Source organism: Pezoporus wallicus, unplaced genomic scaffold (genome assembly GCF_028554395.1).
Source record: "Pezoporus wallicus isolate ANWC-B61680 ecotype Strahan unplaced genomic scaffold, APGP_CSIRO_Pwel_v1 contig_608, whole genome shotgun sequence".
In the NCBI taxonomy this organism is placed as follows: Eukaryota; Metazoa; Chordata; class Aves; order Psittaciformes; family Psittacidae; genus Pezoporus; species Pezoporus wallicus.
The window spans coordinates 671,107-697,147 of record NW_026639059.1 but is presented as its reverse complement, the minus strand read 5'-3'; the positions used below and the strand labels follow the sequence as shown (position 1 = coordinate 697,147).

The 26,041-nt window shown below is 36.7% G+C and overlaps 1 protein-coding gene across 1 annotated transcript in view; it reads right to left on the bottom strand.

The window, feature by feature from the left end:
• Window positions 1-564: 564 nt before the first annotated feature.
• Window positions 565-26,041, bottom strand: part of RGS7BP (regulator of G protein signaling 7 binding protein) — a 39,231-nt gene continuing 13,754 nt past the window's right edge. Inside the window, exons 3-6 of the mRNA XM_057413575.1 lie at window positions 13,605-13,735; window positions 5,517-5,664; window positions 2,581-2,651; window positions 565-1,578 (exon numbers count right to left, since the gene is read on the bottom strand). Of these exons, the coding sequence (XP_057269558.1) occupies window positions 1,487-1,578; window positions 2,581-2,651; window positions 5,517-5,664; window positions 13,605-13,735 (442 nt within the window). The 3' untranslated portion in view covers window positions 565-1,486. The remainder of the gene's footprint in view (window positions 1,579-2,580; window positions 2,652-5,516; window positions 5,665-13,604; window positions 13,736-26,041) is intronic.

Genomic DNA, 26,041 nt, shown 5'->3' with positions numbered 1-26,041 from the left:
ACTTGGTAGAAAAATCAGTCAGATCAAACTTTGTAGGTTCAATGAACTGATAACCTGAACAAACTGCTTTGGGAAGCATACTAATAACCTACCAAAAAAACTCCCACGGAGAATTTAACGGTGTATGTGTTACCTGTGCAAGAAAACAATACCTGCCTATCCATCACTAATCCCTTACACAGGAAGAAAGAATTTGGTTCTGGATTATGCTGGGTCATGATGGATTGGCAGAAGGGCTCGTAGTCACCTTCTTCATGTATTACTAACAAGGTTATGCTGACCTGCTCTATACCGTAGTTACAGATGGCTATGGGCTTCAGTCTAGTATGAAATAAGTTCTGGTGTCTTGCCTACCATCCTAAAGTATCAATAATGTAGTATGACCTATTAATATCTACTGCTGCTACTAGCTGTCATTTTAGCATTTACATATTCATCATAATTTTTTATCTGTCTTTGTAAATATACTTCTTAAAATGAAAAAATTCCCAAAACTTTGTGTAGCACTCAAAATTAGAAAAAAAAAAGGCATATTCTGGCAATGTAACTAGAAACAAGACAACATTTAAGTTAAATAAAAAACTTTATTAACAATGTAAAACATTTAAGATATTACAGTCTCAGATAATTCTGGCATGCCCTATAAGAATTAGTACTTAGCTATATGCAGACACCATGCTTTGAATTCTATTGGAAACAAAATGGGTTGGTGTTTTTTACATTGTTTTGTTTTCTTTTTTCAATACTCTTCTTTTAATAAATTATTTTTCCCCAAAAAAATCTTGTAGAGATACTATCACCTTAAAAGGAAATCTGTTGCTTCTATGCATTGTACAGTATGTACGTATTATGCTTTCTCTGTATTTACAAGTTCTAAGTATTTTTGTCTATGGTTTGTGTATCATAAATTAAGGTATTTTTCTATGAAGTTTTTAAATTGAGATATAGTGGAAGACTAAATATGAATAAGAGCACAAAAAGTAACTGGAGTTTGTGTGCAAATTCTGTTACAATATTGTTTAAATGTTTTAGAGCTTTAATACTTTTGCTGTTAAATAGTTTTCTATGCTTAAAGACTGTTAGAATATGATCAAGTATTTTAATAAGACACTAATAAGAATATTATACTATGCACAAACTTTTAGCTGCAGTTCAAACAATAAAAATCCCCTTTAAAGTTATCTATTAACTGTTATTCATATGTCTTTGAGTGGTTGAAAGTAAGCATGCAAAACATATTTTAAAAAGTTTTAAAAGCATTCTTAGTTATGCTAAATCTATTCCTCAGCTGGTTTATGACCACCACAACTTTAAACTATTAAAACCCTTTTTTGAAAAGGGGGATGGAGAAGAGAAAAAGGAATAGGCTAGTGTAGAAAATGTACTTTATAATTAAGAGTAGCAATGTTCATCTTTTCAGTGGTCAAATAATAGTGGTTTAATCAAAGTTATAAATGATTTTCTTGGTGCTTCTGGGCTTAATCTTCTAACTTGAGACAAGACAGCATAGTCCAAAGAATCTTCGCTTCCGTCTTCTTACCAATGGATATGGAGTCAAGTTTAGGAGGCTGCTATCATCTGTGATGTAAAACCCCACATTTTAATACAAGCATGTACATATGCACACACACAAGAGTTTTTATCATTTATATGTCCTAGCAGCAGCTATATGATTAAGTAATAGATCCCACTGCTCTAGGCATAGAGAAAATAATAACCTGAATTTTGTGAATAAGGGTCTTGCAATGCTAATAATCTGGGTCTCCATGGTAATGTAACAGAAATTTTGTCAAGGAGAATGCCAGTTTATTAATGAAACCTAAAAGAAATTACACCTCCAAAAATGCAAGACCTAAGCCACAATACTCCTGCATGAATGAATAATGTTAGGGTCCCAAATGAAACCTAAAGATAAGTAGCTTGAGATCTTTCAGACATACAAGTTTGGAAATGTCAATCTTAAGGTAAATTCTGGCTTAATTTAAACATAAAACTGCCCAGCATTATTTGGTGGCCATTTATGCATGTAAGGGAGAATTTTCATTAAAATTGCAGCACTGAAACATCTTGGCACATCAAGAGAAGAAGCATTTGTCTGGAAAAAATAACACAATATGCTCTCCCTGTTTCTGGTTAGCTTTCTAGCTTTTATATTAACTACTTTCAAATTCATACAAAATGTATATAGTAGCGCCAACTTGTGCACTATCACCGAGCTATCTTGCAAAATCTTTAGAATTCACTTTGAATTTGAGCCATCTTCAGGCAGGTTTCATGACAAGAGCTATGCCTCATTATGTTCTTACTCTGGTTACATCAGGGAATTAGTTCCTGCTTCCCTCATGTCACCAGGAAAAGTATATTATTTTATCTATGGATACCATACCTAGAAAATTCCAGAATACCTCATGTGAAACTTGAAAGGCCAAAGTTCAAATAGTAAATTTTGACTCCACTGAATCAGTAGGGAAAATACTTCACCTAGATTTTTCTTTTTGTCATTTCTATTTTTTTTTTTAATGGAAGGCAAACCCTTTAATTATCTTAATTTTCCTTATGTGAAGAAAATACAAAACCTACCTTGATTTTTCAGTGGTAAAGGCATAGTCTCCCTGAGTTTACTTAAAAGGTTTTTCATTTCTCTAATATCTCTGTGGAAACAAAAGTTTAAAGAGATACAATAGAGCAGCAGTTGAAGACTGCATGGGGAATGGCCCACAGGATAGCTTTATATGCTGAAATAATGGAGCAATAAATACAAAAAATCTATCGGGCAAGCAGTTGGTTCACACACATGTTTCAGAAGATGCATACAAGAAAGGGCAGTAGATTTAATAACGGAGCACTTTTAAGCCAGTCTGATATTAACTAGTTTCATCTGGTCCAAATTTATGATCTATTCTGGCACTTCCATATTAAATCCAAATAAATGAACTGGTGGATACAATGTGGTCCTGGTGGCAAAGCACACAATGCATCTTTTAGGACAAGCTAGTACTAATGACAACTTGATACGCCTTATCAGAAGGCTGTAGCTTGTACCATGAATGTTTCATTGTTCAAAAGGAAATTATAATACACATAGCTAACTCATTATATGTATTGCTGCACATTAAGTGAAAATTTAGAAACAGAGCTGTCACTCTCATCCCTCTTAGGAGAATCTGACATGAAATTTTCTAAGTCAGTAAATAAAAAAATGGTAAAAAATAAAAAAATGGTAATAAAATGCTAAGGCACATGAAAAACAACAAGGTGGTTGGTGACAGCCAGCATGGCTTCACTAAGGGGAAATCCTGCCTAACCAATTTGGTGGCCTTCTATGATGGGGCTACAGAACTGATGGACAGGGGTAGAGCAGTTGATGTCATCTACCTGGACTTGTGCAAAGCGTTCGACACTGTCCCACACGACATCCTTGTCTCTAAATTGGAGAGACATCAATTTGATGGATGGACCACTCGGCGGATAAAGAACTGGCTGCATCGCCGCACACAAAGAGTTGTGGTCAATGGCTCAATGTCCAACTGGAGACCAGTAACGAGTGGTGTCCCTCAGGGATCGGTGTTGGGACCGGTCTGGTTCAGTATCTTTGTCGCTGACATGGACAGTGGGATTGAGTGCGCCCTCAGCAAGTTTGCTGATGACACCAAGCTGTGTGGTTCGGTTGATACCCTGGAGGGAAGGAATGCCATCCAGAGGGACCTCAACATGCTTGTGAGGTGGGCTGATGCCAGCCTTATGACGTTTAACCATGACAAGTGCAAGGTCCTACACCTGGGTCAGAGCAATCCCAGGCACAGCTACAGGTTGGGCAGAGAAGAGATTCAGAGCAGCCCTGTGGAGAAGGACTTGGGGGTGTTGGTTGATGAGAAAATGAACATGAGCCGGCTGCAGTGTGCACTTGCAGCCCAGAAAGCCAACCGTATCCTGGGCTGCATCAAGAGGAGTGTGACCAGCCGGTCGAAGGAGGTGATCCTGCCCCTCTACTCTGCTCTTGTGTGACCTCACCTGGAGTATTGTGTGCAGTTCTGGTGTCCTCAACATAAAAAGGACATGGAACTGTTGGAACAAGTCCAGAGAAGGGCCACGAGGATGATCAGGGGACTGGAGCACCTCCCGTATGAAGACAGGCTGAGGAAGTTGCGGCTGTTCAGCCTGGAGAAGAGAAGGCTGCGTGGAGACCTCATAGCAGCCTTCCAGTATCTGAAAGGGGGCTACAGGGATGCTGGGGAGGGACTCTTCATTAGGGACTGTAGTGACAGGACAAGGGTTAACGGGTTAAAACTTAAACAGGGGAAGTTTAGACTGAATATAAGGAGAAATTCTTTCCTGATAGGGTGGTGAGGCACTGGAATGGGTTGCCCAGGGAAGTGGTGAATGCTCCACCTCTGGTGGTGTTCAAGACCATGTTGGACAGAGCCCTGGATGACAAGGTGTAGTGTGAGGTATCCCTGCCCATGGCAGTAGGGTTGGAACTAGATGACCTAGATGTCCTTTCCAACCCAAACCAATCTGTGATTCTATGATTCGGTGATTTTAAATCCTGATTTACTTGGCAGGTCTGAAAAAACTCCTCCTAAGCTTTTTTTCTTCAGAGTGGATGGCATAGTTTAGTGTGAGGTGTCCCTGCCCATGGCGGGGGGTGGGGGGTGGGGGTGGAACTAAATGATCTAGATGTCCTTTCCAACCCTAACTATTCTATGATTCTATGATTATCTCACAAAGCAAGTTACCTTTGGATATGTTTTGAGAGTGGCCAAAACCTGCAAAAATGTTCCTGTTTTACAGATAGGTGGCAAATCAGCAATACTGTGAGCAGGCTTGTAATGTCTTAAAGTTTTCAGGATTTGGTCTTGTCTCATTCATCTACATACAAAATAGCTCTTAGAAATAACGCAGTACATCTAATAAGAAATTTCTCAGATTTAATCTCCAGGTTACTCTCTCAGTAGAACTTAGTTTTATACAAACAAACATGATAACCATTAAAATCTCATCAGCATCTTAATATGCAAAGACATCAGGTATTTCTTGCAAAGAAATGTTGGCCATCAGGATTACTGCCAATCTTTCAATTGCACAGTTAAGAGGGTAAGAGAAGTCCATTTTGACAAACCTGTGGATGATGTTCCCCCTCTCCTAAGGCTTCTACATTGGTAACTATGGGCAGAAGCAACTGAAATGAACTAGATTCTGTGCTTTCAACTTATGAATGCAGAACGGCAGGCCAGCAGATTTGCCTCTTTTAGAGAACCCGGCCCACTAGCAACACAATTTCCCACACTTTGTTTTTGCTAATTACCCCCTGTTAACTAGCCAAATTAAGCATGTCACCTCCCTCTGCCCTTCTTTTAGGAGTCACTCTCAGGTATGATAAATGTAACAGAAATGTTAACAGGTGATTTAATTTATCAATATCTTTAATACTAGCAACATTGACTTCCTAATTGTAAAAGACTAAATAAACCCTAAATGAAAATTTGCTTTGTTTAGGAATGAAGTGCTACACATACCTTTCAGTATGTTCAATATCTGTGGAAACCTGCCATAAATGCTGTTGAATATCCAATGGTGATGATGATGCGTCTTCTAAAAAAGGTACTTCGGAACTCTCGTCCACTTTAGTATCTAGGATCTTGGCTGGGGCACCAGGTTCCTTTCCTTTAAAATATTTAAAGAAAACATATATCCCCATTATTTATTAATTAAACTGTATACTCAGATAATATAATTGATGTTTTGAGCTTGGTCTTGCAGAGTATAAATGAAGAAAGCTGTGAATGCAAACTCTGAGGAAGAACTGCTAATAAAGAGAGCAAGGCACCCATCTGCTAATCAAAGTGCTCCTATATGTTACTCTTGCTGAAGTAAGAGGTGTTCCAGGGAGGCATGTGTGGAGTTTAGAATTTCACATAGTGAGTATTATGAAAGGTTTCACTTAAATTCTACTGGTTCACATGTGATACGAAATAAGAGCCAGAGGGTAAAACAGAACAAAATAAGCAAGGATATTACAGCATACATTCTGAAAGCAGCTTCAAAAACTTTGACACTAAAGAACATTGCAACCCATGTCTCCTAGTATTACAGCAATGACAAGGGAAAACAAGAGACAAAATATTTACTTTGTGATTTTAAAAGCAATATATAGCTGCCACCACTCAGAGCATCATATTTTGAATTTCCATGCTTACACTTGCCTAATTCATGCTCACTATATGGAAATGAAATGCAGTGTTGGAATCAAATGGGAGCTTCATGACAAATCTGCCATGGCTTCTGTCAGGGAGAGAAAGGGATAAAGGATGTGGTCCATGATAGTGGAGAATGCAAGAGAGTTAAGTATTGGTGGGATTTTTTGGCATCCTTCTAAACCTCCTTTGGACTGTCTGATGGTATTCCTTTCTGCAATGCAAATACAGTCCTGGCACAAAGTACATTTAAATAAGAAAATTCAAATTGGAGTATATCCCAGACATGTTATTGAGAATTAAAGTTTTTTCCCTTCTGAGTTCTCTCATGAAATGGAGTAAACAATCTCAGAAAGAAAGAAAAATCTCAAAAAATAGAGAGAAAAACCTGCCAGTGTTTAAACCAGTGATATGAGGAGTTGAGTAGAAAATGTTTTTTCACCTCACAATTGTTGAAATTTGAAAAAAAATTCACATCAGGAAAATTCTGAGTAGTTACTATAACATTTGACAAGGAGTAGCAATGACAGGAATTATATTAAAAAGAATAGGTAAATTACTCCTTTGCTGAAAAAAGAAGATAGTATTCTTAGCAACTCATCTGAATGTCAAACTAGACATTACTTGCACTACAGAAAATACTTGCTTAATGTTTTAATTACTCTTTTAAGTCAGTAGAAATCCCTTCTTCCTGCTTTGCCCTTGACTAAGTCATCTTACTACGATCCCAAGAGATCACATGACCTGATACAACAAGTTTACCGTCTATAACAGACTGGTGTTCTCTCTCCTTTCTCTGCTCCTTACTTTGGTATCCACTACTAACTTGTGCTTTGTGAGATCTCTCTGTGAGCTACTTTAACCCATCAAATGGTAGATTACTGTAAAAAAAGATCAAATAAAATGTGAAGTTTTCTGATGAACTGTTTGAAGTCAGTAAAGTTTTAGGTCAGTAAATAATGCTTACATGTTTGAGAGCAAGCACCAGAGGAAGATCATGTGGCCAGAAGCAGTGGAAGGGAGAAAGAAATAAAGGCATGATACAGGGTGGGGTGTTAATAAAGAGGAAGAGCTGAGTATCTTTCTGGTGGTAACAAGGTATTACGTTGACCCGATTGCTTGTGGAAAAGCAGCCAGAGACTACTTCCCACATTGTTTGTTTTACTCTGTATCACCCTATAGGTATGACTTTCAAATTTTTCTAGCTCTTAAATCTTTCTAGCTTATGCTGTTTTTTTAAAGCACTTCATATTGTACAAGTCTAACAGTTAATTGCATAAGCTTTGTTATTCATTATTTTTCTATTACAAGAAGCCCATTACATCACATACTATTATTACCTCTTACTGCTTCTTTGAAAGAGGGTTGCCCCAGGGAATCCATCTAATTTGCCAGTGATATCACAATTTATTACTTGTGGAACTGGGTATTAGTTAATTCTCCCATTATTTTGAAGTGTTATGTTGAAACTCTGACCTGACTTCTGGTGACATGGTGTCAAGAACAACCCTGTCTATAGAGGCATCCTTCAAGCATGTCAAAGGTGTTTCAATGGAAACAATAGCAGTACCACATGAAATAACAGTAAAGGTTATTTTTTGCAAATTGAGAACAGAAGCACTGAGAATGTAACATTCTTTCTGTTAGCACAAAAGAAAACTCTTGCAGATTTAAGAGAAACAGCAGCACAGATTTCAGTTGAAAAGAGCTCTTTACCAGCAATTCTGTTGTATTTTGAGCAGCTCATGAAGCCTTTCTTGAATTTCAGAACATCTGTTCAACCACTTGAAAACAGAGTCAGCTAATAATAAAGGTTTTGCTTTAATAATGTCTATGACTCAGGCTTAACGTTTCTAGTACATGGCACAGCCTGTAGAGAAACAAAAGCTCGTCAAATCTTCTTATCTTCCTAGTGGTGGTAAGGATAGCTTTTCTGTTACACATTCTTAAAATAGGGATATGAACCCTAAATTTTACTTTCAATTTAGTGAGTAGACTTCTATTAACTTCAGTTGGACTTTGATTGTGCCCACAGTGTTGTTAGAGGTGTCCACACACTTGCTGTTCTTGCCAGTTGACGAGGCAGTCTTTTTACTGTGAAATTTTAAGATAAAGCATGAGTACTCTTTATCTTTTAGCCTCTAATTCAGCTTTTTTTTTTTCTTTTTTAACTTGCATTTGGTACAAAATTAAATTTATCGAATTAAATAATTGTGCACATCAAACTTGAGCTTTATTGATGCTAAATAAGAGGGTAGAAAATGATTGGTTCAGTAAGGTTACATACAACATCTACGATCACTGTGCTTTATGTGCTTCACTTGCTCTGCTCCGTACTGCTAGTCATGCTACGCTGTGCATATACTCAGTCATCCCCTGCTTTGGAGAGAAACTTATGTAATGAATAAAGCACCTATTATAGGCACCTCAGAGCTAGTTAGATTTCACTGCAAATGAACTGGAAAGATTTTTGAAGGGAACAACACAATTTAACAAAGCTGACAGAACCTCTCTCTCAAAAAGAAGGTGGCATTTGCATTAGGCTTCTACCCTGGTATTAAGGATAAATGCACAAGTTACGGATCACAACTAAAGTAAATGAAAGGAGAATGTAAAAAGTGGAATAGGAAAGGATGATATAGGAAGTAAACAAGAAAAATGGTAAATATGGCTAGCAGCCTGAGGAACTTCATTCCTGACACACACGGGACCTGCAGAACTCAAGAGACTGTCCTTTGTTATTATGAAGCAAAACACAGTAGGAACAAATCTGTGGTAGAAGTTGCATTGTCCTCCTTCCATGCCTGTTTTTGTTCTGTTCATTTTGGTCTCTTCACAGTGTCCACGCGAGAAGGGGCAAATCTCTGGATTTTTTAACTGATTGTTTCTCCACATTTGTGTGCTTCTCTCTCATGTCTTATCCTTCTTGTGTAAGTTGTAGGTGTAAGTAATTATACATATCTACTACCAGTTTTTAAATAGATTGCTGAGACAGTAGTAATTCCATTAAACAATCATTCCTTTATCCTCCAAACAAAAATCCCATCACTGAATTGAGGGTTTATTTTTGTAATCTGTAACACAAGTTATCACAGGCTTTTAAGCACTATTTTAAGGAAATAACATGTTGTTATTACAAGATGCATACTGGAAAAGCAACACTATTAACTTCTAGAGTGGTATACGATACACAATTATCTGTGATTTCATATCAAATCTGTGATTTTATGTACCAAGAATGCAGGAATTACTTGCCTCAAACTCAGCACAAATAGCTACCAGTTTCAGACCTTATATTTCTTTGACAAGGCAGCTTTAACTATTTTTACAGCATGTTTTGAACTCTGGAGAACACCTCCAGTTCATTTTAACTATTCCCTCTTGCCTTTGATCTGTTGTATGGGCTTACTCAATTTGTTATTAAAGTGCTTGCTAACATGCTGCATAGCTAACTAATAGAATGATTGTAATCTGCTATTTAGGGTTTTACAAAATACTTTGTAATATATAATTATATAACAAAACAAGTCAATTATACCTGTAGCTTATCCTAAGAAATTAATGGCTTCTATGTAAATATATATAGACATTAAACTTCAATAATGTGCATTTCACAGTGACATGCTATAATGATTCAATTATAACAAAAACATTTTACAGTTCCTCACAATGAAATTAATATATTATTATTGTGCATACATGAATCCACAAAGCTCTTTTATCTGTTATGTTTACATCTAAACATGCAATTAAGTTCTTTATAAGGTATCAGTACAAACATCTGACCTGAAAATATTGGTGGCTGAATACAGCAACATATGCTGAAGTGCACTTAGGAGATCTGAAGTAATTCTGGGTTGTCCCAGTGTGGGACCTTGACAACTTCAGTATTAATTTGGAAAAGGGCTAATCTAATACTAATATAAGTTTAAGTAATCTAATATGGGGATTGTGGAAAAGAGGAATCATAAAGCATATGATCAGCTAACCAAACACATAGCAGCTACAAAAAGCTTCAATTAAGGCTACTCAGGCATGTTTCATTGCATCCTTTGCAGACTTTCTGAATGTTGGAACTTTGCAGTCATAATGTATTTTCAACACTTGGCTTTTTGGGTGTATATATCTTAGAAAAGAATTATAGAGAGCACTTACCTCACTTTACTTACTGCATAACACAGCTGGAAATATTTATGACTTTTGGCCCCACTGTGACTATCACATCTCAAAGGAATAACAGACTATATAAATTTTCTAGCAGAGTGTGTATGACAGCAGTAAGTTAAAAGCACTGCAAATATGCAAGAAATTTCTGTACAGGAAGCTTGATATATATACTATACATTATATATAGGACTGTCTGTTCTGTACAACAGAAAGAACAGAAAGAAAGAGATGAGAAGACCAGTACTGTGAAAGATAGTGAAGATACGCAGGGCTCAGCCCTTCAAATTGTAGTTGGTGTTTTGTTAAAAAGCATCTGTTTCCCAGTAGGGAGCACTGAGTTTCTCTTGGGAAAAGAGCATCAGCATCAGCCCGCTGCCTTAGCTTTATCAGTTCTATAGTTTGTTTGATAACATCTGGTCAAGATACTAGTACCCACATTAATATATATTAACTGAAGTTTGCTGAGAAAAGCCTGCATGTCATCCTACTTGAGTATCTGCTGCTTGAGGAAGAACACAAATTGGTGAAGTCTCATGGGAGAGTTAAAAACCTTACAAACTACTTATTCAACAGTTAACGGTATTAGAAAATGAAAAAATTACATCCAAATGGAAAATATTACCTTCAAAAATGAGCTTCAAGACACAATAATGACATCAGATATGCATATTTATGAATTAAGCAAAGATTTTTTTCTAAGGGTAGTACAATTTATACACAAGGAAAATTATTAATCTTTTTTTAATATGGTCACTCAGATGGTGAAGAACTAAACAGGTGAAAAAGTAAAAAAAGCTATATATTAGAAACAGCACAATGATTTTATGATGGTGAAGTTACCAGCTCCTTCATTGCCCAAGATAAATTTATGGTACCTTGCCTACACTGCAATACCATTCTCCATAAGAAATTAAAGAAAGGTTATGGGCTCATTCTGCTCCTTGGAAAATAGCATGTTTTGGCAGAAGATACAATAAATAGGTTGCAAAGCCATCTAATCTAATACCCTACTGAAAGCAGGGTCAACTTGCATCACATTATTCACGGCTATTTGAGTTATCAGTATCTCCAAGGATGGAGATTTCACATCCTCTTTGGGTGCCTGTTACAGTATATGACTACTTTCACTGTGAAAAACCCCATATAACTGGAATTTCCCTTGTGGCATGATAGCTTTAAAATACCTCTAGGTGCTGTAAACACCCATTATTTACTATACAAGATCAATGTTCTATTGGCTAAGTTCCAAAATTCAAATTACGTGAATCCCTGCAATTGTACAGGTTTTGCCTACTATGAATTTTTCTCAAAGAATGTCACAGAAACTTAGAGTCAAGCTACTATGATTATCTCTACATGGATACAGAACAAAAATTACTATATTTAGCAATGGCAGAATGGCTACCATAACTTTCTCTATGGTGAGACGAGAAAATAATGCTTAACAGAAGTACAGCCAAATAGGAACTAAGCTGGCCCATACTATAATGCTGTAATTAATCTTATCCAATTTAGACATCTAATGGCTTGATATTAAGTTATTAATGTAGATTCCATCCAAAGGCAAAAGGGAGAGACACAGATATATCAGGGTTACTCAACTGTCACCTCAAGCTACTTTCTTTTTGCAATTACAGAAGATGGTTTGACAACTGTAGCCAATGCTAGGAAATGCAGTACAATCTGTCATAAAAAATGATGATTCATTTTAGCAGCTACTGGCAACTGTTGTATGATAGCTCTGTTAATTCTGTCTCTTTCTGTTTTATAGATTTCTTTTTGACTTGAGAAAATCACTGAAAAGCTCAAATGAGCAGTTATAAACCTCTAATTCTTAATTTAATAATAAAAAATAATTTGATTTAGCTGTACCCTATAGTTAGATTTTAAGAATACATTATGAGATCTTTCAGGGTGACAGGAAATGTAAGGTTCATTACAAAACCTACATTACAGCTCATTACAGAACTTCGTCTTGTCTTCACCTAATAAATTCTGCTGAGATATTGTCTGGGGAAAGAACAGTTACAATCGGCAGATATATTCTCCCAATGAATGTATTCCATCAACGAGCAATGAGGTTACTGAGTAACCAGTTCAGTAAATTATATGCATTTCTACATCTTCCTTTTAGTATGTGGCTAACCAAATATGAAATCATTAGAAAGAAGCAGCTTCGCTGAAGCAAGAACATATCCTTTGCGTGTAAAAGTACTCTTTGAGATAGTTTTCAGTTCTCAGTCTTGCATCTAGTTTTACTAAGGTGGGCCACTTTCTGACCATATATATCTGTCCTTTGCTACAAGCTCGCATCTCTGCAGAAGTAACAAGAGGGACAGTAAGGGATCAGTTTAGTATTAAAACCATGCCATATTGCTCCACCAACCACATGCCCTCAAATACTGCACCAGACAAATACCTCTTACAAAATGACTAAGATAGTTTGCCCACTGATCTGACCAATGACAGCTAAAACTTTTGAGATCACTCTTTAAAAAATTATTTCATTCTTCTAAACTTCAAGGACATTAGTGATAAATGCCTGATATGACACCCTTCTGTAAGAATAATGATAATGAAGCAGAAATACAGCTGTTTTTTTAGTAGCTGAAGAGTTTCAGTGGTATAGTTCATTTTACAGTTTGGGGCTTGTCATGGCTTAACCCCAGCCAGCAAGTAAGCCCCACACAGCCACTCACTCCTCCCTGGTGGGATGGGAGAGAGAATTGGAAGAGTAAAAGTGAGAAAACTCATGGGCTGAGTTAAAGACAGTTGAGAAGGGAAAGCAAAGCTGTGCATGCTAGCACAGTTCATTCACCACTGCCTGTGGGCAGGCAGGTGTTCAGCCGTCCTCAGGAGAGCAGGGCTTCATTATGTGTAATGGTTACTCGGGAAAACAAACACCATTGTCAGGGAAGGTCCCCACTTCCTTCTTCTCCCTGCCAGTTTTACATGCTGAGCATGATGGTATGGACTATCTCTGTGCTCAGCTGGGGTTGGCTGTCCTGGCTGTGCTGCTTCCCAACTTCTTGCGCACCATCAGCCTACTTGCTGATAGTGTGAGGTGAGAAGCAGAAAAAGTCTTGATGCACAAATCTAAACCAGACCATACTGGCTACTGTGAGGAAACCTATGCCAGCCAAAACCAGCACAGTGCTTTGTCTATCAGCAATACCCAACCATACCCCCAAAGACCGTGTTCTGTTTTTTTCTTTAAATCTATGTATTTGAGCGATTTCATACCTTTCCGATGAAACTGCAGTGATCCTAGCAGACATACGGACTTCAGCATTTCTGTTGTGTACATTTCTAAGCAACACTGTAACTGGATGTATAGTCTACAGATTTCAGGATGAATTTCACCATCTTCCGGGCTGCAGTAAAGAGAAAAGAATTTGTTAAGAATGGGACTGGAAGGACATGAGGGTCATCAAATCCACTTCCCTGCTGTTGCAAGCAACCACATTATAATCTGCTTCATAAACTATTAAGCTACATGTATATGATAAAAAAACCAGCCCTTATATCAAGCTTTATTTACAAAAATACTTCAGCTCTGCTAAGCTCCAGGCTTACAACAGCTAAACTCGGGCTGTCTTTGGTAAAATTGCATGTCCTTATTTACTCCTCTGCTTGTTATTGGAAAAGGGGTAAATAAATGACTGGGATCTTTTTTCCTCTTTAAAAGCTTTAGATAAGTATATTCTGGTAGATTGAAATGTTCTTTTGCCATCCAGTTTCAGTTACCCTTGCACAGCCACTTTCACAGTCACTGTTCAGTTACAAATCCTGGATTAGGCATAATTAACCCTACTTTAAAAACGCTCATCAGGAAAAAGTCAGCTGTAGTCTTTCAGTTCTACAGTTTCTGCCTGAATTTCTTCATGCTCCCCCCGTGTTTAAATATTGCACGAGGAGGAGAATTTTTTTTCAGAAAAGTAGTAACTATCTCGAAAACAGAAACTGAAATCCAAGGTAATCCTGCACCTTCAATTAATTGTTTAGGACACTAAGAAAATAATTTATACAGATCCAGGAGCCAATTTGCATTCCTGGCTGTAAAATCAGACATTAAACCTCACTTTTGTAGTCTAAGAATACAGCATGGGGACAAACATACTTTTAAATAAATGTAACTGTTTCTGTAAGTGATTTAAGCTAACAAAGTGATTTATCCAGTCATACCCAAAAATCAGGTTTTCAATGCTCCTTCTAAGGTGCAGTAAGTGGCAAGATTGAAGAGTCAGGATTTCAGCCATTTCATGTTCAGACATTCCTGCTATTTGTTTGTTACATAGTGATGTTAAATGGTAAGCTAACCCTCAAAACTGCATTTTATAACAGCTAGAGGAACCTGCTTTTCTAAATAACCTGAACATAATGCCATTTCTGATTACTATTACTAAGAAATAAAAAAAATGAAATAAATTTTCAGCATGCTTTCAGATTTCTAGACTATGAATAATGTAAGTGAAGCTTTTATGATAAAAAGATTGCTAACATTCTTTACAGTGATTGAGTTTCCTGTGGTTAAATTGATGCTTCAAAAGACCCTGCTGTGTATGGGAGAAAAGTAGACTTTTGAATTTCCTTAAGAAAACCAAAGCAAATACATGATTTGCTGATAAATTATCACAAGTAATAATTATATCTTAATAATTATTATAAATAAATTATTTGCTGATAAGTTCTTTGTAGCAGCAACAGATTCTACTGCTAGAGTCAAATTTCTTAATGCCAATTTAGGCCAAAGGTTTTGAAAGCTATAGCAAACAATGTTTATCTAAACTAATAATATAGGTTATTTCTTTTTGAGGGTAAGAGGGCATTATTTATACCCAGATCCAGGGTCCATTCAAAAAGTTATATCCAGCTCTTTTGTCCAGAGTCAAGTCCTTAACTGCATATGAAAACATGTATCTCCTAGAAATGGATCTGTGTTCAAATCCCACATTCTTTCCAACATATACAAACAAAAGTATTTTTAGTGACTGCATAAGCAGTAGTATAACAAAATAAAGAATGCTAGTTCTGAAATACTGAAAATTATGCTTAGAAAACAATATAGCATTACAACACATATACATGCACACAAAATCATTTTGGGATAAAATGAATTTGATTTTTTTAAAACTGTACTTCATTGCAGACTCCTCAAACACTTTGAAGTTCTTACAATATTTTATACTTTTTTTTACCTTGAATTACGTATGTAGTACCTTTTCTCTTGCATTAATACAAAAATGTAGTCCTGGTTTAAAAAGAGTTAAATCTCAACATTCTTTGCAGTTGTGTTTGCCATTTCTTTAATTTTTAACCTATCTACCTGTTATATGAATTGCAGCTGTCAGATCTGTGATCACTTAGGTGATTAGAAATGGACTGCTGTCTCTAAATAAGGAGTAACCATCAATTTAACAGCATTTCTTTTCAAATTGGCAGATGGAAGGGTTTTTAATGTAATCATATTTTTATTAATTAAATAAGATAAAACACATGTAATCCAGATATCAATTTAATTTGTTTTATTATAAATCAGAAGCAGTTCTTCAAAAGTAGACTTATTTCTAAATCATACTCGCATTTTCAAGATCAGCCTCTAGTCCTTCAGTTTGCATATACTATTCTTAATGATCTCAACATTTTGGTAAAACGGTTGCTACAAAACTGGATGAATCCTAAAGCAGAATAGTTTTCTGATGTTTGATATAGGAGGCAGTTCCAGGAATAAATGTAACCTTACAGAATTCACCTAATCAAATACAGTATGAATCAGCAACTAGCCAAATACAGCAAAAGTACAGCATACCACTTTTTCTTTCTCTGGACCAGTATTTTAAATTTCTGAACTTTCCCTGATAGCTAAATTTAAGAACCATGTGGTATGTATTTACATAATATGTAATACTCTTGGAAGCTTTTACTATCCTGATTTATCTGACCTTTTTAGCTTACAGATGAGATATTTTCATACCCCTTTGTGTCACATACTCTTACATGTGCATTGAATTCCCAAGTTCAGCACCATGGAATTCCTGCAGTAGATACATCCTTTTTTCCACATCATCTGCATTACTTACTGTTGCAGGTCTTTTCACATGAGCATATATACAATAATTTCCTTTAAGCTATCCTTACCAAAAGAGAGATTACAAAAACAATTTAGGAGTATATAATTCCACTTAAATTTCCATATTTAGCCTTCAGGTCCAAAATTTAGCTGTTCAAACTTAACGGCTTATTTCATGTAATACTAAGTCCTGGAGCCCTACCAACATAGACACAAGCACATTCAGTGTGTGCTTCAGTTTCATAGACACCTATATTTTCATTCTGAGCAGGGTTTCCTCTGTCCTGAAGACAATTACACAAGTTTTTTTTAATTAGATTAATGTCATTGACTTGCCTATTCCACCTGCAGTGCACTGCTCCATAAATATTCAGATGCCAAGTGGAACCTGCAAAAAATAAAGCCACTACAAATGGTAACAATGACCTTTTTCTGCTCAGTCATGAGAGCTTTTTCTGATAGAGAGATACAGATTCACTCCACTCACTTATGCAAGTAAAGCTGGATCTTTCTAGCTCTTCTGAAAGCTAAGATTCTTTAAATATGAGTCTATCACTAAGCGGAGTATGTTAACTTACATCATGAGAAGATAATTTCCTTGTAGCAGATTATGGTTGTCCTATTTTTATCTGCATTGTTTGAAGTGTTAGAAATCCTTAGATATTTTAGAAATCATGGCCATTACAGGAATTTTATTTACAATGTTGAATCTTTATTCCTTTCTAGCTGTCATTGGCAAAATGAGTAAGGGTCTGCACTCTGGTGTAAGAAAATGTCATTTTACTCATACAGCTATTAAATTTCTAAGAAGCAAAAATGGTGAAAAGCTTGTTTTGTGAACGGTGAAAAGGTTTTTGGTCTTACTGACAGAATTTTTGATTGTGCAAATTAAGAAAGCAGCAATTATATACAAGATGATTGGCTTATAGGCCAATTTAAATTTATCAGTGGCTTCCTATTCACAAGTGAGTTGGAAGAGTAATCAGAAAGCACAGCAATAAATATTTTCATTGACTTTTTTTTCTGTGTTTATCTAATGTATTCTTGTAAACTATGTTGGGTGATATGATTTAGCGTAAGGTGTCCCTGCCCACAGCAGGGGGGTTGGAACTAGAGGATCTTAAGGTCCTTTCCAACCCTAACGATTCTATGATTCTATGAGTCTATGTTTATGAAGAGCATGAGAATAAGAACTAGAAACATCTATGATAATATATGCATATTCTGACCCATTCTTGTTTATTTCCAGAATATGGAGCATCTGTAATGAGACTGTGGGCAAAATTCTTCTCTCATTTGCAAATCCAAAGCAACAGCAGTGACATCCAAGAAAAATATTTTTCATTATCTGAAGTTTATACAAAAAGAATTATTTCCAGGCCACTACCCTCATGGATTTTCTCGAACTGTTTAATAAGCATTTAATTGCAATAATGACCACAAGAATTCCATTAGCTTGCAACCAAACAATTCTCTCCTATGCATGTATATAGGCTTCATTTTCACCTCTGAAAGCCACATGCTCTGATGCCAGTGCACACAAAGATTTTGTTTACAATTCCTGAAGTACATTCTGTGTAGTGGGCTTGAAATTTCCCTTTAATGTGTCATCAGTTTCACTTCCTTCAGTAATTTTCTGTATGTTCAGTGTCATGTCATAAGAAATGCTGAACAGGGGACTAGCACGAATGTAATTTTCAGTGTGATGATTATGATGTGTTTATTATCAAATAGCTATATAAAAAAATTCATATTTACAAAGAAAAGTTCATGCAAACTTGTATTAGTAACCCCCAAAGTCAGCTACCTCTGTTTCAGTTAGTCCAGCTGCTTTCTGTATGAAGACCACTTACATATTCAAGAAAAAATCTCACACAACACAGTCTCATAAGAGTACTATGCTAAACTCTGTTCTCAATGGAGCTGTTCAATAGCTCATGTGGAGCTGAACATACAAAAGCTAGCTCAGCACTGAGCACCTGCCCATGAGCCAAACACCAGTTCCTCATCACTGACTTCTAAGCACAGCTGCCACAAAGCTGTGAATAAGAATTGTGCTCACTTCATGCATCCATTGTGGAAAAGAAATTTTCTTGCTTCTCTCTATCCACTTAGGTAAGATAAAGACATACTGATAAACTTTATGGGATTTCTATACACAGTTTGTGACTTGGGGATACTTCATCTGACAGGGCAGAACTGCTGCCTTCACAAAATGAATGCAATGAATGACCCATAGAGGAAAGGATGAAGGACAGAATTTATGGAATTCTGTGGCTCTGAGAAAGACTCTTGACTTTCCAGTGAAGTGGCAAGACACACATGTTCCTGTACATGAGGAAGGGGAAAGGGTGAGATCAGTGTGCATGTGTTTAATGCCAATGTTTTGCATGTAAGGTAAAGTTTATAGGTCCATACAAGCTGGCATATTGTTTAATATCTGTCAGACTTTACTCCTGTCTGGTCTTCACTAGAAAACAGTAGGCTTTGCTCTTTAAAGAGAACTCAGAGAAAGGGTTTCTTTATATGAGACCTTTTAGTTTTCCTTTTAGTAATAAAAACTGTATGAACTGCCAGATGGTTAGCTTATTAATAACAACAACGACATTTCCCATAATGAGGCCTGTAGGATTATTTATCTGACCCAGAAACACCTGCTGATATCTAGTCATTTGGCTCAGAATTTCCCTTTATCTCTCTGCTATATTATGCTGATAGCCGTACATTAATACTTTTAAATATCCTGTCCCTTTTTTCAGTAGGAATTTCTGTAGTTGCCACATAGGAACTGTACCACCAGCATGCCATAAAGGGTAAAAGTCCTTATTCAAAGATACGAATACTACTCAGTTCATGAGAAACTCATACTACTGTGTGAGCCATACTTCCACAGTTTGAGAGCTCTGACATATATATGTATTAAAGGTACTTATAAGAAAGAAAACGCTGGTTTATTCCTTTATATAAAAGTAGTTTAAGTTCCGCAGTTTCTCAGGCTGCTATTAAAATTAAAAATATAAATATTGTAAATACAACTTCAACAAATAACATTACATTTTCATAACTTAACTACTGCTAAAACCGATGTTTTTCTTACCATAAAATCATGCTTCTTAAAAATCAGGTCATATTGCTCAACTATGTATGCTAATGGAGCACTGACAGGAGGTGGAATTTACTTTTCCTTGTATTTCCCTAAGCTGATACTTAGAACCTACAGAGGGAGCTCTTATACCAACTATGTAGCTCCTGATACACCCAAGAACGGTGAATGCAACTCTGGGTAATAATTTTAAAATACAAGAATAAACATGACTAAAATGCAACTCCTTAGTATGAAAAGATAAAGAAATTCCTTTTTTTTTTTTTTTCAAAATAGTGGTCAGATTATTTTTTTGTTGGTTACAACTGAAAACTACCTTTAGGTTTTCCTGAATTCTCACAGCTGCTCAGCATTCATAGTTCCATTGAAATAAATGAAATTTAAGACTACTGAAAGTGAATTTTATGGGCTAATTCTGAATTTAACTCAAAAATTTTGAGCAGTACTTTACTATCAGCAACATTTAAAAATACATACTGATATATTATCTCTGGTTAAAAGAGTAGCTAAGTTTTATGAACAGTTTGATACGCTTTTTTGTGAAAGTATTGTTTTGACAAATTCTATGCTTAACTCTAAGGAAAAGTATCATTTTTATGAATGGTATCAATAGTTCTGTATTCTAACAAGCTGATGGAAAAACTAGATATTTTTTAGATATAATGAAGACTGTCTTCAAAAGAAAAAGGAAAATAATCTTTGCAAAATCAGATGTGAAAATGAAGTAATCAAATTCTGCCTGACACCCCATATATTCCCATGAAAAGAAAGGTAGATCAACTTGAAAAGCTGTGAAAAACCACTGTCTGTAAACATTACCCTGTAGATTGTCTCTTAATATCAGACACACTGGAGTTTAGAAATATATAGCAGCTACAAATATGATCTGTAAACAAGATCTACCTCAAACATTATGTTGCTTCTGCTGGAATGAAAACTGTGACAAATACAGTGGATGTGATACTCTTACTCCCCTTAGATACTGAGGGCAAGAGACCTCTCCAATTATGGCTCAAGCACAACAGCCTACTAAACCTGCCTCTGACTTTGTACTTTAAAAACACAACTTATTTCTTTATCACTTAACCATTCATCTTTAAAGGTAATAAAAGATTTTCTGATTCATTTTGAATATAAGTAGAAAAGTCATCCAATGACAATGTTTTCGTCTAAACAGATCTTGGGAAACAAAATCCTTATTTGTGTTTCTCCAATCTGCAGGTTTTATTGTTGTTTTGAAGCAGTTGCAACAGTGCTCCTAATAACAGAAAACAGGTGATCACATTTTGTTTAGTTAAAATCTCCAGTTACTCTGGTAAGGCTGATGGAGTCCATTTGGTATATGATAACACAAGTGGACTAAAAACACAATGTAGTGACTCATTGTAGACATTTCTAACCACCAAGTTGATGGCAGTTTAGATGTCCCCATGCTAGAACAATTTAGCTGCAACTTTTATAGTGGGAAATATACTTTTCTAATCCATTCAAGAAAACCTCACCTAATTCCATCGAACTTATCTGATAAACCAAAGGCATGTATGGTCTGCAAGATACAGTCATTTTGAATATGCTGTTATGCTGTTGCTCCATTTCTCTCTCAGAAATACTCCCAAAATAAAAAAAAAAAAAAAAGAAAGAAAAAAGCATCACTTATATTATTGACGTGTTCTATTTTTTTATGTTGTAGTTCTAAAATTCTCTTGGAAACTCACTATATAGAATCACAGAATCATGAAATGGTTAGGGTTGGACAGATCATTTAGTTCTAAGTCTCTACCATGGGCAAAGACCCCTCACACTAAACCATGTCACCCAAGGCTCTGTCCAACCTGGCCTTGAACACTGCCAAGGATGGATCATTTACCACTTCTCTGGGCAACCCATTCTGGTGCCTCATCACCCTCATAGTAAAGAACTTCTTCCTTGTATCTAAATGAACTTCCTGTGTTTGAGTTTAAGCCCATTACCCCTTGTCCTGTTGCTATAGTCCTGATGAAGAGTCCCTCTCTGGCATCCTTGTAGGCCCGCTTCAAATATTGGAAAGCTGCTATGAGTTTCAAACTGAAACAGGGGAAGCTGGAACTGGATGATCTAAATGTCCTTTCCAATCCTAACTATTCTATGATATGATATTCAGAAAACCATTTTTTCCAGCTTTCAGATTTACAGACTGGAATTTTCTAGACTTGCTCTAGAAAGTGAATTTTAATGGCTGAATTAACTCAAGCATGGGCAAGAATTACCAGAGGACTATCCAAACTGTTTCACTAGAGGATATGTCTGATTACAACCATTAGGCAAAACGATGTAAATTTGAGTAAAGCAGCACTACTAGAATAAACTTTCTTCAAACTCGCACCACTTCAGGTAAGGCTACATGTACTGGGTGAGGGTGGCCAGATTTTGCTAGGGGTGGTGATCACAGGGTGGCCTCTGCGTGAGGATGTGAGGGGCTGCCCAGTGCTGAGCATGAGCTCCAGACAGCTTGCGCTGGCTCCCGCAGCAGGATGCAGTTGAGCCCACCAGCCAAGTATGCGGCACCTCATTGAAAACTTGTTTTTACAAAGGGCAGGAAGCACCACAAGGAGAGAGGAAAAGGGAATGAAAAGAGTGAGAAACGAGGGAACATCATGCTCAGAGAATGGAGGAGGAGGCTCTCCACAGCACAGCAGATCTTCCCTGCAGCCTGCAGAGAAGTACACACCCAAGCAGATGGATATTCCTGAAGTAACTGTCACCTGTGGAGAGCCTGTGCTGGAGCAGATTTTCCCAACAGGACTACAGGCAGTGGAGGAGCCCACGCTAGAGAAGAGGAAAAGGGTGAGGAGGAAGGACAGCGAAGCAGAACTATTATGGACTGACTGTAACTCCCCCATTCCCTATTGCTCCTGCACTGCTCAGGGCAGGGGGCAGGTAGACAAGTCCAGAGTGAAACAGCATGGGAAAGGGGCAGAAAATGTGTTGTTTTAATATTTGTCTTTTTGATTCCCATTTACCCAAATCAGTAATTATTTTTATTTTCATTGGCAATAAATTAGGTTAATCTTCCCCAGGTCAAGCCTGCCTTGCCCGGAACAACAGTTGGCAAACAATGTTCCTGTCTTTGCCCCCACCCGGTTTTCTCCTTCCTGTTCTGCCTGCTTTCTCCCTATGTCCTGCTGAGGATTGAATGAGCAAGCAGTCGGGTGGGTGTTTGGGTGGACAAGGCTAAACCAGTTGGGTGGACAAGGCTAAATCACCACACTAGTTAAGCTTAAAATCTCCAATGGGATACTAAGCACTCAGAATTCCAAGTGGAATTGCATGTGTCCTTAATTATGCTTTTGAGTTATTATAAGATTTAAAAAAAAAAAAGAATGCAGGGCATTTCTGTATTTTTTGCAGAAAACAATTCTAAGCACCCTTTCCATTGTTATTCTCTTCAGTCGGCTGTCTCTTGCTTTTACTTTGAGGAAATCCATAAGACTCCTCCAGTAGTCAAAGATGAGCTGAACAGAGCCTTTCATTATCAGTCTCATTCTCACATTATCAGACTCCCTGTTGAAAAGAGGTAGCGTCAAGTCAGCCTCGGTTAGCTCTAGCCCCAGCTGGTCAAAACACCTTGCAGTCTCACTGCCCCAGATTTATGATACCGACTAAGAGATAAACCCAAAACATGACACAGACCTTCCCCAAAAGATCCATGCTAACCAAGGAGGCAGTTAGATTAGCTTTATATGCAAAAATTTTTAAGTTTCCCAAAGAAATGCCTATGCAGCAACCTGCCTTGTAAGCATCTGCAAGTTCTTCTCAAATGAATTCCTCTGATAAACCAGTAAACAGGTATGTGCCAAGCCACCAGGCTCAAGTCCTGCATTCCTCCATATTACCTCTTACAACTTGACCTTTAACAGCTGAAACTCATGCTGCCTACAGATTCCCCTTTTGATTTTAGTTAAGGTTCTAAGTTATTTAAAGTGTCCCTTAATCAGATACTACTCACTAATGAATTATTTATAAACTATCTTTCAAAGTCCACAAAACTTAAATGGTAAGAATTCATACCTACACCTTTGTGCCATTCCTGTGGTTAACAGCTGGAAAGAGAATGTCTGAAAATTACTAAAACCAAGTATCTCATGGTGGGATGATCTATGATATTTGTTGTGATTTGTGTGGACTAACAGGACAGACTTCCCAGAAATGCTTGAAAATGATTTAAATAGGTATTTGGTGCTGTAGGATCTAGGTCACAACAAACTACTAACATACTGGATTTAGAAGGAACTCTCCTACAGGCAAGCAATGCCCCTGCTGTTGACCATCCACAGGACACTAAACCAGATGATTGCTTTGATTTATGACACATCTCTTTTTAATGTCTCTAATATCTACTTTGAGTATAAATTTTGGTATAATCCCCCCCCCCCCCCAAAGGGCATTCTATAAAGCATTTATGTGACCTGGATGCCTGCTACCTGTTTGTGACTTAGTGTTCTGGTTTTCCATATTTCTAAATGAGAAAAACAGAGCAAATGTGACGAGATGATATAATGAGAAGTGGTACGGAGCAGTGTATTTGCATTTCCTCAAAAGTATGACAAAACACTTTGGTCTAAGGACCAAAGCTTCGCCAGGGTTTGGGTAAGAGCTATATCACCCTAACAATTACTGAAAAGATCTGTATTTTTTCATTTTTTTTTCCTGTTAGTCTAACAATGTCACTGCTACACTTCTAAACTGGAAGGAAAACAGTGCACCAAGAAGATCATTACTAGGTTGCTCAGAGTAAGGTAGAATTCGGGATTCTGGATGTATCAAATGCTTCTACGAGGGCTCTGAATAGGTCATTCTTATGACACAGAGTATCTGTCTACCTTTTTAAAAACAAATACCCAAACACCTCCGTATAGAAGTTTTCCAAGTGAAAAAGAAATTGTGATATGGTGTCAGTAGAAGTACGTCGCACAGTCCCGCCAGATATTTCACAGATCAAATCTGTGTGAGTAGTTAAAAATCACAGCTGAGAGACTGTGAGAAAACTTGCATGTGTCAAAAAAGAGGAGTGAAAAAAAAAAAAGATACAGAATTTAAATTCCCACGTAGAGAAAGAAAGAAATTTTAAAAACCATCTGTTGGCAAAATGTGCTCAGGAAGAAGTATTTCAGCATAAAGAACTTTGCAATTTCTCCATTTCAGGTTTTTAATCCTACTCTACTCTCCCCTTGAATTTGTGAACTGGTGGTGTTTTTTTCCCTTTCCTGAAATGCTTATTTCTGTTTAGGAAGCAAGGATGCCTCCAGAAAGTCTTCATCGGGCATCCAGTATTCTGTATTAGCAGCTGCACATGCATACTACTAATTTCTACTTGCGGAAGTCACATCTGGTGATCTTCAACCTGCATGATGGGACTGCTTTCTCAGCACAAGGCCTGCCTTTGCTCAGCCTCTGTAAAAGGGCTAGGGTTGCAGTTGTCATACTATCCCCGTAGTACCAATCCCTGTACCTGAGGATGGGTAAATTTTTTGGGGTGTAAATGCATATGGGTAGATAGCTCTGCTTCACCAAAATCACAGCGCCAGAACTTATGGAAATAATTTTGCCGCTTAACTATTTGCCATTCTGATAAGGTTACCAACAGTACATTTGTAATGACCTGTCTTGCCATGACAAACAGATATATGAAGTGTCAACTTTTCTTTTTTTTCTTCTCAATAAATGCAAACTTGCTTTCTTCTGCAATGGGAAAGCAGTTTCTTCAACAACTTCGAGCACGTAATTTAATACATTATGACAGTATTTGAATTCTTACGTCAGATCTCCTGGCAGGAAACATTCATGCAGAAAATATTCATATAAAATATAAGAATAGCAAGGTAAAAAATGGAACATAAGAGAGAAAAGAAGTGAAAATAAATGAAATTAAAATAAATGAAAATAAAGCAAAGAATAACTGTTCATATACAAAAACTAAGTGCATTATTTCTCTTATAGTTAAAATGATGTAGTAAAGCTAAATGTACATCTGCAAATGTATCCAGCAAAGAGGATATAATATTAAACAATAGCCAGCACTTCAGTATACTTTTATATATGAACATGAATTTAAATATCATTTAATTGATAGCACTGGAAGGATTCCTGATTAAATAATTCTTAATTTAATGCTTTGTTCATACGGGACTTTAAAGCCAGAAAACAGTTTCAAATATTTAACTGCTATGAAATAAAACTACAAAACAACTAGAAAAATTAGAACAGATTTTATACACCTTATAATAAATTTGTATGTGCTTGGAATTTTCCTGTATAACTCTTAGAGACTGATCTTGTAAGTTTCTGATGATGTTGTTTAGAGCAGTTATCCTTTATTGTTTGGTACTCAACATCTTACTAGAGCACCATGCACTGAAGCTCACAATAAATGAATCCTTTCTTAGATAACTGCAGAAATCTAGCACTTGAAGGGGCATGACAGACTATGGGTCATTTTATTGCGTGGTCCTGCACAATTACCTTAGCAAC